The 15,496-nt window shown below is 31.2% G+C and overlaps 1 protein-coding gene across 1 annotated transcript in view; it reads right to left on the reverse strand.

The window, feature by feature from the left end:
* The window catches only part of LOC130448631 (cyclic nucleotide-gated cation channel subunit A), an 83,685-nt gene that overhangs the window by 29,694 nt on the left and 38,495 nt on the right, over positions 1-15,496 (reverse strand). The window contains exon 5 of the mRNA XM_056786072.1: positions 12,891-13,204. Within this exon, the coding sequence (XP_056642050.1) occupies positions 12,891-13,204 (314 nt within the window). The remainder of the gene's footprint in view (positions 1-12,890; positions 13,205-15,496) is intronic.

Here is a 15,496-nt window from a genome sequence, read left to right on the forward strand (position 1 = left end):
TGAAAAAACATCAGACATTGAAAAATAAACTTTTGGCGTAAATTTTCGTACAACGTAAATGATAGACGCTGATGATGACAAAGTTGAAAAAGTATATTGCGAGCAAAGTTTTTAGGACAAAGCCCACAAATTTTGAGAAACTGAAAACACGAATAGGAAATGAGTTTGGATTAATCTCAGCCCAAGTCATTGGAATCGTGTTTAGAATATTGACAATTTGCTTGATTAAAATTTTTAAATAAAGTTATTTTATCACTTGTTTCAAATAACTTTGTTAATTTTCATTGTCTTGATCATAGGAAATAGAAAGAACATTGATATCAAGCAGAAATAAACAAATCTATAAGCTTTATAAAAATAGCCTTAAAAATGGCAGTACTACTATTTTATAAAATCAATGATAACGTCTTGTATATCTTAGTATTGTATGTTTCAAATTCTTCTTCAATTGCAGTTCGGAGGTCGAGAAGGGTGCGTGATCCTCTTGCAAAAACGCGGTTCTTGAGAAGACCCACAGGAAGAAATCTCAGGGTGACAAGTCACATGACCGTGTTCGCCACTCAACGAATCATAGTCTTCCTATCCATTCTCCAAAATGAGCATTAAGGTCTCCAGCACACATAACGCGTAGTGTGGCGATGCTCCATCCTGCATGAAATGACGGATGTTCGCAAGTATTGAATCGTTGTTCATTTGCTCACGTAAATCTTCGAGTATTTCCAAATAACTTTGACAAGTAACGTGATCCTAAAAAAAAGGGATCCACGAGATCCCCACATGGATACCTGCCCACACACACACACACACCTCAGACAAGCTTAATTCTTTTTCAATTAAGTCGTGAGAATTCTGGCGTGCAGTTGTACCGTTCAGCTTGAACGTTGCTTCATCCGACCACAAAATGGAATGCTGGAACTGCGGATATTCCTGACTGCATCCGAAGTACCACTCGCAAAACTCCAATTGGCTATCGAAATTGACCGCGTGAAGTGCGTCGTAAGATATTTGAAGTTCTGCAGATTGGCAAAATTTCTGATACGGTTTCCGTACAGTCGAACGAGTTGGTAGCGGCAAGTTGGGAAATTGTTATTGAAATTCAGTAATCATAGTTTCGTACGCAGATATGATGTAAACAAAAAAAACTTTGGACTTTAAGCGTGAACTTGTATCGGTTATTCATTCTGGAAACGCGTCTACTCGACAAACACTTATTTTCATGACACAGACAGGACTGTCTTAAGCACTAACATGTTTCGTTTTAACTTTTTTCCACAGCATTGACAGACTTATGAGCGTTACCAGATTTATACTGATTTTTCGAGAGCGGTGCTTGACCTATGTCGACCTCTGAATATAAATGACAAAATTTGATGTAGACTATTGCCAACCAAAAGCACGGATAAAACTTTGATCTTGCTTGTTTTTCTTGTGGGATAATAGGTATCGTCTTTGGGAGAATCATTAATTTAACGAAAATCTTTAAACTTAAAACATTATTCATGTCACCAGGAATTTGTAAAGTTTCTGAACTGTGAATTAATCGATAGCGTCTGGAAGACGGTACATGTTTGGTTTGTCTCATATACCAAAGTAAATTTGATATTGACGAACATTTTTCATTGCAAATTCTATTATCTACCTTATATTTTTTTTTGAATGAATATGATCGACATCTCTTTTTGAGAAATTGACATAAATCAACAAACAGTTCCATAATTACTGCAAATCTTATACGATGGTTATTCAGAAAATGTTTTCGTCGGACGTATTATTTGAAATTACAAAAATTCCTGCAGATCTATATTTTCTTAGATACCTTCAGTACACCAATATAAATAAAGAAAAATTTATTCAAGGTTAAAGTGAAAATTGTTTATCAGCCCCTAGTTTAGATCAAACTACAACAAGCTCTGCATTCTAAGCTTCTTTCTATATCATCGAACTTCTTACCAATATCAGAACCAATTCCATTGATTCCACCACATACGTTTGACGGCATTGACGGAATTTCAGATTCCCTCTACTCCAGCATAGACTATCAACCTTTCTATATTTAATCGTATATACAATCCTTTCAAACACGCTACATTCAAATCACTTACCAAAAATTTTTTTCAATGACATAACTATTTGTAACTACGAAATTATCTTTATCTCGTTTAATATGTGCAGCCTCACTTTAATTTTATCGTGGAGGCAAAATTGGAACTTCTGATAAATACCTCCATTATCCGAACAATTTCAGTTCAAATCAAACGATATAGGATATTGTTAACTAGTCTACTTCAGTTCTTCAAAGATGTGCAATTTTGCTGAACAATTGTGTGTTCATATTTAATTGATGAACCTTAATATAGTATAACCGCTCTTGTAGGAATGTTTTCCGTAGCCGTGTATGTTAATTACAACACAATTACCCTCAAAAAAAGGCTAATGATGTTTTTTAACAATCCTTGCTCAAACATTAACATATTGAAGATATTACAGGTATAGTTATATACTTATCCCATTCCGTGAGAATTTTCTGTTAAATGGAATCTGTTACAGTTTTGTTTCACTTTTTGTTATCAAACCTAAGCTGTACATTATGTCATGTTTTTCTATTTAACCATGCAAAAGAAATAATTATTACCTCTTATTTATTTACACACTATTTGATATTTTTGATTCCGTTTATTCCTGTTGGGTTATATTTTAAAAAATATAAATTCAGTACTTCATAAGCTCGGTTTATCCAAATTTGTTGTTTCTATTCGTTCCTTCCTCAGTAGTTTCTATCTGCGTTCCGGTTTCCTTCCTCACTTTATGTTTTTCCAGCAGCTGCCAGGCTGGAGTTTTAACCACACCAGAAGGACTCAGCCGGTTCACCACAAAAAACAAATTCAAGTCAACGCCAATATCTGGGAATCCAGTTGAGGAATGCAAACATCCCTGATTTCCATAGATAAGTCCCAGTCTTATCTTCAACATATATAGATCTGAGTTGTTTTTAATTTATAACTGCTTTTATTCGTTGTGCCTTTTTGTATACGCAGGTAATGCGAATTTGTTATTTTTTTAATAAATTTATTTGTTGCTGGAACTTTTTTTATTGTTCTCAGCAATGAATATTAATTTGGATAATCTTCTCCGAGAATAGTTTTAGTTAAATTGATTTTTATATTTAATTTAATTAATGACCTGTTTTTTAGTCTTTTTTTAATTAATTTTTAACATCTTTCTGAGGAGGAGTCTCCTGCCGGGCAGGTTAATGTTATACGATTTAAATGCTCTAATTCTCTCCCGTACTTTCTTAAATGTTCTATTAGATAGAGGCGGCTTGGATGCAAATTTTTAGGATGTTGATACGAATTTTGGTAATTATACGGTTTTCTTTTTATGTATTAATGAATGAAGACAAGTTCTTCCCTTATAGATTGTTCAGGGAAAACCGTGACGTTGCATCTACAAATATTTTCGTGTCCTCATTCAAAGCTGATTTTCTCGATCTACCCACCAGTCCCAGAGTCCTTGTGAACTATTATCTAGGATGGCTTCAAGAAGATTACATCTTCGCTCCTATAAATTTCTCGCCAAAAGCATTTTCTGCGTAGTCTAGTAATGGTTAGGTTAGATTTGTAAGTGATTCTGTAAGTTATCAACCTCTTACTTTTTATTTAGAAACTTGCGAGATTTTACTTGTCAAAGAATTGAACGTAGGGTTGAAATTAAAGAGGTCATTCGTTAGTTTTTATATTTATGTATGGTAGCCAAAATAATCAATTTGTTTCACGCCTTGTAGAATATTCCTATAGGTTGATAAAAATTGGAACGATTTTTGATCAAATTTAAATAAAGTTCTGGTTCTTTATCGAGGGGAAATTTTTATAAGAATGTTCGGAAAGCTCCTGAATGGAATCCGTATTGTGGATAACTTTGTAATTACAATTTAGCCTAAGCTTTTAATTAGATTTTAGCATGCTTTTATGGATGTTTAGAGCGAATTGATTTTCGACTATTAACTGCTTGGATTTAAGATTTCTTTGGACCTTACTCCATGTAATACTGACATATACACGGTCATCAAATTAACTTCTATTTTTTTAGGAGAATTTGCAAATGTTAGAAAGTAATTCCACTGAATATATGGAATCCTGGTGATCGGCCCATTTTTTTAATTACAGTATGATACTGTATACTTGAAAAGAAGCATTTCTATTTTGGTCCCTTTTTTGTACGAGTATTGATGTCCCAGAAAATTGAGTTCAAAGTTTTTATATGGAATATTCTGTTTGAAATACTCGTATAAACGATATTTATCTAAATATTATGTCGTTTTTCAGCTTATACATTAACGACATTAAGATGTTTATGTAGTAAAGAACAAAGATTATAAATCTTAGAAATTATATTTGATACAAAGTTATACTCCAAAGAACGTCTTTAACCAAAATAACAGTTAAGCGTTGAGCAATGTTGCATATTTATATATTGACGAAACAAAGATATTATTACGAACAAGTCCAAGACATAGGTCGTGAAGCCGGTCTTGTCCGGTTATAGTGGAATTCTAACATTCCACGACGTGACGACCCGTTTGATATACAGCGGAATTCGTTTAATGATTGTTTTTATACGCGATTTGTTTACATTGTTATGTTCGAATTAATTTCTAGGATGGTCTTGTTATTTATTTATTCTAGGAATGTCTGTTTTTACAAACGGTAATTGTACCATTTTGCGAATCTTTATCTTAAGCTCTGTTTATTTCGCGTATAAAATTAATACTCCAGCTACATGTGTAGCAGTATATTTCCGAACTTATTACAATTAACAGTAAGCAAAACATATAATGTGATATTTACGAAATCAAAGAAAAGCATAATGCTTACAATAATTTTTAAGGATTACCATCAACGCAAACAACCACATTCATTCTTTTCTGTAACTCGTTTATTTTGCTGTATTTAACTAGAAGTACAAGTTATCCACACTCTGGACTTTCTAGTCGATGGTAAGGAATACTTCGAATATTCAACATAACATCTATCTGTAAAAGTAGCAAACGTTCCAGTCTGAAGGCAACCGACCAAAAAGGTGGAAGAATCTTAATACATCTTTGTACTGCATTAATAACGTGTTAAATGCGAGTCTGTAACACGTGCGAGTTACATTCCATGAAAATTGAAGATATAGAAGATTTTAGCGGGGCTGTAGACAATACCTTTCTTTATCACATCAAAATCAAAATCTTCTTAGATTATATTAGGATGGTAAATGGACCATACAAAAACTTGTAATAAATAAGTTGGTTTCTATAGGGAAACTAATTGTTATATTTCTAAAACAGTTCCTGAACTCCACACGAATAATTCGGATGAATCACACCACTAAAAAAGGATTTCTGGTTGATCTACTCCTAAGGAGGTTGAAATGTGTATAGAAGTACGTCAATTTTAAAGTTACGCTTTTCCAATTTTGTGTTTAGGTAGAAAAATGAAAAGTAATAAGTATTTTAGCGTTTTTAAAAATTAAACTTTGATAGTGGTGACAGAGGGGGATGTAGGTTTGTACGAAAATCCATAAATTTTACTAAACTGCGTAGGAAAGTCAATGGAAATGCTAGCATTAATATAAAAACTGAATTACATTGAATACACGTGTTTGACTAAATTAATTAGTATTTCGAGTTCTATTGTGTTTTGCAACACTCTTCATTCATCTCATTTGCAACTGATTGAGAAAATCTGTCTCTTGTGGCAAAAATTACGTATCCAAAGACGTTTTCCATGTTTTGTAATCCTCGGGGAATGTCCAAATATAAGACGACGTATTTGAAAGTCTTCATCGTACTATTTGAATCAAGTTTCACTTCTCTCGTACCAATAATACGCCAACGTCAACATTAGTTAATAAAAAAATGATATGGACGTACTTACCTCAAGTAGAAACTCGTGAAAAAAGATTCTGGAAAATTGACAATTAACTACGTAACCAAGAAAATTTCGATAAAATCATCTAAGATATACAGGAGTGGCATAGTAATTTTTGTGTAGTAGATTCTTTATACTGGTTTTGATAACATCATTTTCCACAACATTATATATAAGAGTGAGGGACATTTTTAAAATAAGAACCGATTGCGTACCACGTCAAGTGTCGTCAATTTAAGGTAAGCAACTTTTTGTCAATCTTTCACGTCTTTGTTGGTCTAGCTGTGAAATTTCTTCGTGTATCGCCAAGCCAATCAGAAGTTTCCCGACTGTGAAATTCGTTCAATTATTCGGGTTTTAAATGTGAAAAATATTTGATCATGGAAGACGACATATCATAAAAAGTTGATGAGGAAATTCGCATACGGTTCTGACTTAGTACACTTTCATCTGTCATAATGACAACTAAATAGAAATTGTTACTAATTAGTTTAACGGTCAGGAGGAATTTTCAATAATAGGAACCAAAAGCTGATGCCTTGACTTAACAAATGTCCAAATGTTAATGTATGTTGAAAAGTGAGAAAATGTTCATATTTTAGTTAATAATTTCCATTTTAATCCTTTAGTTATTATAATAACTCTCATATTGGTATATAAATAATATATTCTCATTGATAATCCTCTTTCCTTGCAGATTCACTAAATATAATTTTTGAAGTGAAAATAAATTTATCGAAAAAGATAACTCTAAAGTGGATGAAACTTCTCTGAATATCCTACTTCTAGCAAAGCGAATTTGGTAATAGAGGTTTCTGTAGGCCCCGTCTTACGTCGGCTTTCAAGGTAACAAAACGGATATTAAAAAAAATCTCTTACTCTTACCGGAAATGATGCAGTACAAGAAAACAATGTTCAGTGTGCGGCTCAGCTTTGATATGCCCTATGCCCTATTTTTATTTTTCCTCATAGCGGCATGGCGTTAGCTCGAAATTCTTTTCCAAGTCGGTGGAAATTAACCTGATTTTTTAAGAACATGATAGCTTTCAATTTGAAATAAATTTGCTACACTCTGGAAAGTAGCCAAGAACTTTTTCGAATGCTTTATCTTTGTGTGTATCTTTGGACTAGTTGACTTGTTTTGTTTTGTGATTACTTTTGAAAATAAGTGTCTATATAATTATTCACTCAAGAAACTATTTGTTTATAGTATTTTTCAATAAAGTATTCTTTATAATTCATAACAATTTATTTATTATTTTGTATATTTCCACATTGTAAATGCGAATGTCAATTTCATATAACAAATGAAATTGTGATAAAAGTGATGAGACAGATTTTATCATTTACCAAAGCTATTACTTTTTGCAGACAATTATATTGTACTCCTGGGTGATTATACAGTAGCGGAGAAGTTGTTGCATCTCAAAGAATATCTTAAGATATTGATGAGATATGAGAATGGAAAAAAGAGGAGGTATAGCTCCTGTCATTTGGCTATGGACAGGTGAAAACCATCACGGATGAAACGAGCCCCTCAATCACTGCAGCAAAGAACAGGGAGGTAACGACTCTGGTAGGTTTACAATACAGGCAGGGAGAGGATTCGAAAACTATTCTGTGAAATCGTGGAGGAAACTGTCATACAAATCCTTTGAACATTTTATTAATTCAAACTTTGATTTTTATGGGCATATTTCTACATAAATGAATTCTTCCCAGAGACCATTATCTAATGTTGGACGGATATGATTTTTAAAATCTTTTTATTTTTTATCATAATTTTACAAAATTTCATCTCTTTGATATTGTTATCGGGAAATATTTTCTAAGTTATTTGTACTTTAAAGCAACGTTTACTATTTCGTTTCAAAATATTTCTAGCAGTTTTATCATTCACATAACTTGTTCAGCAATTTGTTAGCTTGAACAAATATCCCTCGTTTCAGTAGTAGTACGAGAATTTATTTTCTCTATACCAACTATATTCTATTTACATATTTTCAAATTATATAATAGTGTACTTGCATGGTTTGAGAAAAAAAAATAGTTTTGGATAGTTTATGTACAACTTTCATTATATTTTTTCTCAATTCTTTGACCAATATTTAGAGAGAAACATTTTTCAGTAGTTTAAACATTTCAGTAAGGCTGCCACATTTCTTGACGTCATAGGTTTAAAATGAACACTGGACATATGATACAAAGTAAATACGATAGTTATTTTCTAGGTTATTCTAAAATACTCATTAATATTAAACTTTGATTAATCTGGAAAATGATAAAATTGTGTTTTGTGTCAGGATGTAAAAATACCAAGACTAAAATACCTGATAAAGTTTTTTTACGATGCCAATGAATTCGAAAATACAACAAAAATGATTTGAAAGTGTTGGTCGTTTTGACGATCCTGCGAGTAATAATTTTTGTTGCCAGGATAATTTTTATGTAAGTAAGATTCAAATTTAATATATTTTATTATTTTATATTGATTAATTTTATATATTAAAACTTATGACGTCACAAATGAAAACCAATGAGAATCGCTTTCTTATGTAGTTGAAAATTTTAAATTTTTGCAATTTTCGATTAAATATTTTTATATTGCTTTTTAACTTGTAATTAAATATTATAAACATACAGTAGGTATCCAATCAATTTGTAACATTTCAATCGGTAATGATTTTTCTTCAAATATTTTACATATTACGTTAATAAATCATAGTGGCGCAGTTGTCTTTTTTGTTTTAAAGCTAATTTAAAGTTCAAAAAGAAACTAATGCGTTCTCAACTCATTCTATTTGAAAAGTTTAATGAAATATCAGTATCGATTTCAAAACATCCTCTTTACCTACAATGTTTACCGGAGACAACGACTAGTAAATTTCTGATAGTATTCTATATTTTGATTGAGACGTCATCGTATCTATAAAAAACTATATCAATGCGAGGTGCATTACATTTCTAGAACTAAGAAGTTATGTAATTTTAAATTTTCTCACCAAAATCATCAAATGTTTTATATTATTTGCCAAATATGTTTTGGCAATGTTGATTAGATAAAAATTGTTTTATATTTGTAGTACAATTACTTATTTTTTCTATTTTATGGAGTAGTTTAGACTTAACACTTTTTTGAAGAAACCATCATTATTAGACAGTGCTTTTGGGTATGGTAAAAGTTGCAAGCCATTCCAAATTATAATTTCTCTCTACAGCTCTACAATTATCTGTTGAAGTTCAACTAATTCTTTCGTATTATCTAACTCTTTAGAGTTTTTCTTTTTGGTGTGATCTGTTTTTTGTCATCTGTAGAACAGAAATTCAAACATTTAACTCTAGGCATTCTGTCGTATATACTTCTTTACGAATTAAATTAGGATTTTCGGCGATTTTCAATTTTAAAAAATTCATATCAATTAATGGGTTGGAGATATGATAGAGATTGTAGGGACTTTTCTTATTCGAAATATTGTAAAGAATATAGAAGAATTAATTGTTTGCAAAAACGCATTTAGTTTTTCGTTGTTTAAACAATAACGTCAAAAGATATCAAGTGTCATCTTATATTTTTGTAATCAGAAACACCTCCCGGACTTTTTAAATAAAATTATGAATTAAAAATAATTTTGCAAACGAATGCCCTGCACTAACATACTCGCTGTAAATTTTTGTAATACTTTGCCAACTTCACATTTTATATGTCGTGCTTGGAAAGCTACTTTCTCTAAAGAATCTAATTATGAAAAAGCAGATTGGCATGTTACAAAGGCAAGCATAATAACGAAATTGGAAAAGGAAATAACGATCATACTTTAGAAATTCATCTTTCTCTATGCACAAACGATACCTGCAAAGTAAAATAATAGTATGAATACAAAAACAATAAGATAACAATACGAAGCAAATAAAGATTTCCGCAATAGTTAAAACAGGAAACGATGAGTTTAATAATGAAATAAGGTCTGACAAAAATTGTGGATCATGTATTTGTTTATAGAAAATGGTTGAATATTTTTTTTCCCTAAAAACCACTGATTCTGAGAAATAATGATTTTTAAAGTTATATAGTTAAATTTGTCAAAGTTTCTAATGACTCAATTCTATAAGAAGTTACAATTCTAAGAGTTGAAGTTTGGATCTTTATAATATTCTCACTTTTCCAAGCGACGCATGGGATTCCCGGAATGTCCTATTCTTCGTCTCCTTCTTGTTTCCATTCTTGCTGGATGCAAATAATTTTCTTACAAATTTTATCCATATTATTATTTCGCTTAATACAGAACTTTGGAAATTAATTACAACGGTAGGCAATGGACATATGAAAGGTTTTAGATAACAATATATCTAATATTATTATTTTTTATTATTAGTCGACCATGACATATTTATGTTCTCGGTCCACGATTTATGTTGATGGGACTTTAGACCAAAGTGTAAGGTTTGTCATGCAGTTTTTCACTATTCATATAGTAGTTAATGGTCATTACATAACTTTAGTTTTGATAATTTTAACTGATAGGCAAATGTCTACATATTATGCCTACCATCTTCAGAGTGATTGAAGTATGACTGTCCAATGAAGTCTAATAACTGTTTTCTTCACTCGAAATTATCCTTCGGTTTACGTTATTCTCCAGATAACAGATAACGAAAACCATATATTTATTTGCCGAGATACATAAGTAAGTTTGAAGAAAATGGCCATAAGCAGTGTTTCATTTGATCATATTTTCGAAAAATCCAGTATCTAGGGCTGATACAAGATTACGAGGACGAAGAGTCTGAAATTGACTGTTGGTCTGGCCTTTGCGATGACCATAAATAAATCGCAAGGCCAGTCGTTGGAAGTTTGCGGAATCAACTTGGAGTTTCCCTTTTCGCGCATGGACAGTTATATGTCGCCTGTTCGCGCGTTGGAAAACCTTCATCTTGGTTTATTGTCTCACCACAAAACAAAACAAATATTACAGTTTATCAGAAAATTTTAATTCGAATAACAGACTGTATCATAGCTGTGTGTGTCTGTCAATATCAAATTGAAACCTTATAAATAGCCAGTATTTCGGTAAAATGGCCATAAGCAGTGTTTCATTTGATCATATTTTCGAAACATCCAGTATCTAGGGCTGATACAAGATTACGAGGCCGAAGAGTCTGAAATTGGCTGTTGGTTACATTCGACTAGGCGAATGCTATTTCTACCTCTGGACAAAATAAATTCATGTTTCGTTGAGGATTCGTATGAAACAATACCTAATGATCAACGAAAATTTTGGACTAGTGGTAGTGGTAAGACAGAACGACCAATAAATTATTGTGAAGCTTTTACGTGGATGTCTTTGGATTATTGAATGTTTTGCAAGATGTACAAATTCAAACCTTTATAAAATTGAATATTATCCACATTTCTGTCACGCTAAAAAATATAAACTATAAACAGAGACATAAATATACTAATAATTTAATTAACATGTGTAAAAATTAATTGAAAAGCAATAAGAGAAGACGGAGAGATACATCTGTGTTTTATTTTTCATAAGTTCAAAGAATTCGACATAATCAATAGGAATGACATATTGAAAATCCTAGAATACAAAGAGAGGTATAGAAGAAAATCTAACATACGGAAGGCTTTATATAAATAGACAGAATTAAAGTAATAATAGCAGAAGATAAGAAAACCTTGAATTCAAACGTAAAAATTTAAAATGACAGATTACAGATAATGAATATTAATGTAAAAGAAAACAAAACTTGATATTAACAAGCCGAAAGGAGAAGACATATACGAAAAAATTAGAAGAATCAAATATAGAGCAGTTCAAAAACTTTAAATACTTTGACATGAAATTAACACAAGATAGAAAATTGAAACAAGAGATGAACGAGAAAACTGAAGTAGCAGGAAAATTATTTAATGTAATTAAGATTTAAGAGTTTATAGCTAAAAAGGAAATACCAAAACAAATAAAAACAGAAATATAGAAAAAGAGTAGCCACTTCCATATTGACATACGGATCAGAAAAATTGAAGCTCGTAAAGAAACAAAAAAGCTAAAAACAAAGTACAGTAATGAGGTTTCTGAGAAAAATAGGGAATAAATCAAGATTCGTTAGAAAATCTGAATTTAAAATGAATTCAGAACAAAATCGATGGTTTGGCCATGTAATTAGAATGGGAGAAGAACGATTAATACGGATCATATATAACGCACGAATTTACAAAATAAGAAAACATCGAGGAGGAGCCGGACAGAACAAATCAAAATGGCAAAGGAAAATTGAGAAATAAGGTGGCAGGAAATAAAACAATGGTCACCGGATAGGGAAGAATAAAAAGTGCTGTTGTCCATATAATAAACTCCAGGATTATGTAAGTAAATAAAAAGTGCTGTTAAAAAGGGAGTCCATGTAATAAACTCCAGCATGCTTTATACCTGAAAAGGTAGAAAGGCTTCAGAATTATGTAAGTAAGTAAAAATAAAAGTATAAGTAGGCTGGATTTTATGGAATCTATTATAATAACTATACTTGAACTTTTGAAATTTATATTTTCTTTTCTTTTTGAATTTCCAAGTAATTTATGGAATGGGGACTGCTAGGTTGCTAGCTCTTATATTTTTTTGAAATTATATACGAGTCTGTGACAACCGATCTGATAGTTCCTTTATAGATATCTTAGTGTTCATCATATATTGGATTTTTTTATAGCATCCTCATTTCTTGCCATTAGTGTTACTAACTATAAAGATGCTTCAGCTAGTATCATTTCGACTTCATCTTGTGTATCGTTTCTTCAAGAGTTATATTAAATGGCGTTATAAATAGTGTCAATGCTACTTCGGTTAGTACTTTCTCTTTTTTGCATTATTCTTATTATCGTACTCGTATAATATATATTATTACTCGATAAAACACTCATTGTATAAAACTATCTCGAATGAGCTAAATCGAAAAATCTTCTGAATAATTTACCTGTAATCTCAATTTAAGGACTAAAGCTTCCAGTAGACCTGGCTCGCAATCCTGAAAAATTCGGACTTTCCTAAGAGTATCCAGATGTACCCTGATGGCAATTTCCGCTTTTAATTTATCTGGCAGAGCCGACAAAACCCTTTCCTCATCTAAAGCGCCGCTTTCTGCCCACGTATAAGCAAACCATCGTATCACGCGAGCCTCCAATTCTCTTCCGACTTTCCGAAATGCCATGTACTGTTTGACGCCGTCCATCCGATTCTGAAAATCTACTCGAGCCACGTTCATATTTGATATCATGGAACCGATGTTACCTGAAAATGAGAAAATTATACCATTTAAAAATCATTTTTTTCAATACGTTAGTTGTATAAATTAAATTCGATTTTTACATTCTTAAAATTTATTGACGATATATATTTCAATAATTCAATATTTCTATCAACGTCAATTTGAATATTGAATTTTCAATTCTATGAGTTTGAAAATTAAAATTTATACCAGCATTAATACTTTCAAAGATCACCGAAAATATTTACGATGCCGAGGAGAAGACGACCTGACTTAGAATCGTCGCTGTCAATTAAATATGCGAAGAGTTACCTCACGTGCTAACCGCACTGATGACCAGAGAGAGGCAGATTAAAAAAATAGTCGAATTGCTATGTCAGAATTGCGAACAATCATAAAAGGAAAAAACAAAAGAGGGGATGTGTTGATTCCGCATATACCATTCGATTTTAAACGTTTACAATTTCCGGTATGTCTGGCCTTTGCGATGACCATAAATAAATCGCAAGGCCAGTCGTTGGAAGTTTGCGGAATCAACTTGAAGTTTCCCTTTTCGCGCATGGACAGTGATATGTCGCGTGTTCGCGCGTTGGAAAACCTTCATATCTGTTTATTGTCGCACCACAAAACAAAACAAAAATTACAGTTTATCAGAAAATTTATTTCGAATAACAGACTGTATCATAGCTGTATGTGTATCAAATTGAAACCTTATAAAAAGCCAGAATTTCGTTAAAGCTTCGTTTTGTAATTAAGCAATATCATGTGTAATTAATCGAAAATAATAATAAATCTTCATTCATACCGAGTATTTTTTTTATTTGTTTGTTGTAAGTTTATTTTATACAAAACTCTTTCATTTATTGATTGAGGCGGTAGAAGTCTGCTGGGTCAGCTAGTATATAAATAAATTGAATATAAATTAAAATCCTCACATATATTACATACAAATTAATTGAATATTCTATTCAAAAATTATCACTCTGTTTCGTTTCATATCCGTTGTAAAAAGAAAATTGAAAAAATTTAGTAGCAAAAAGGTATGTAAATGAAATTAAAACTAAACATATGCTGTATACAGTTATGATGAAGTAATGCACGAAATTCATAAAACATACAATGTTTATTTTTGAAAATAATGCAAAAAAACGTCAGGTGAGAAAAAACTGAAAAATTAGATAATTCAAAAGATTAGAACACAGTCACCTAGTTAGAATATCTGCTTTCTTTCAATTTATTTAATTAAATAACAGTTTCTAATTTCATTCTTACAATTAGCGTCATAACAATTTCATTCTTATGGTTCCTGAAAGAGGTTTGTTATTTTGCTGTTATTAGAAGACAATAGTAAGACAATTGTAAGAAAATATGTCAACACATCAATTTAATGCCTAAAGGAGTGTTTTCTAATTTAGTATCATTAATATGCATAATCAAATTTTCAAATATTGAAAATTTCATTTTGTTGCACGAATTACATGTGTTTGATTAATATTATTTTGGAGCCTCTCTCTCTTTCTCTTTCGCCCTATAACGTTAGAGAAACCTCAGAATGAAGAAGAATCCTTCAACGTATTTTTTCTTCTGGGTGAAAATATGAATGCCAATATATATTTCTAATAAACACATCCGAGTAGATATCTTATGTTATCGGGGGTTATTGTAAGGGTCTTTGACATCTAGTTTTCGATCATACAGAAAATTTATGGTTTGATGCTTTCGAGAAATGTCGAGACAGATTCATATCGCGACTAGAAATACTTAGGTTATGATTTTACTTTCCTCAATCATTCACATGAATTAATTTATATTTAAGTAAACAAATAAAATATATTTTACAATTTTTGGTAAATGAAATACTTTTATTTTGACATGTATTTGTCCGGAATATATATACAAGGTGTTGATTTGAAATTATACCTCTATATTTTGGCACTGCTGTCTCAGAATACATTGTTATTGCAAAGATTGGCATCCTTTTTCAATTTTTTTAAAAGTTTTCTTTAAAACTGAATAACTCTATTTTTAAAAACAGACTTTGACGTCCTTTTTTGTTAATTCCGTATATAAAATTCATAAGGCTACCTTAAATAATTGCGATATCTGACTTTTCAGCATTCACGTGAAATATGTGGAAAAACTGTTAATTTTAATGTTTCAAAAACACTTGGTGAAAATAAATAAAGCCTTTTCCATTACATAACGGTATATTTCGATAGTATATTATTTAATGAGTGACTTGGGTTATGACCATTATCGCAATTTGAATTTTTCATTTATGACTATAATAATAAAGACGAAGATACCAGTACAGA

This window comes from Diorhabda sublineata, chromosome 9 (genome assembly GCF_026230105.1).
Source record: "Diorhabda sublineata isolate icDioSubl1.1 chromosome 9, icDioSubl1.1, whole genome shotgun sequence".
Taxonomy (NCBI): Eukaryota; Metazoa; Arthropoda; class Insecta; order Coleoptera; family Chrysomelidae; genus Diorhabda; species Diorhabda sublineata.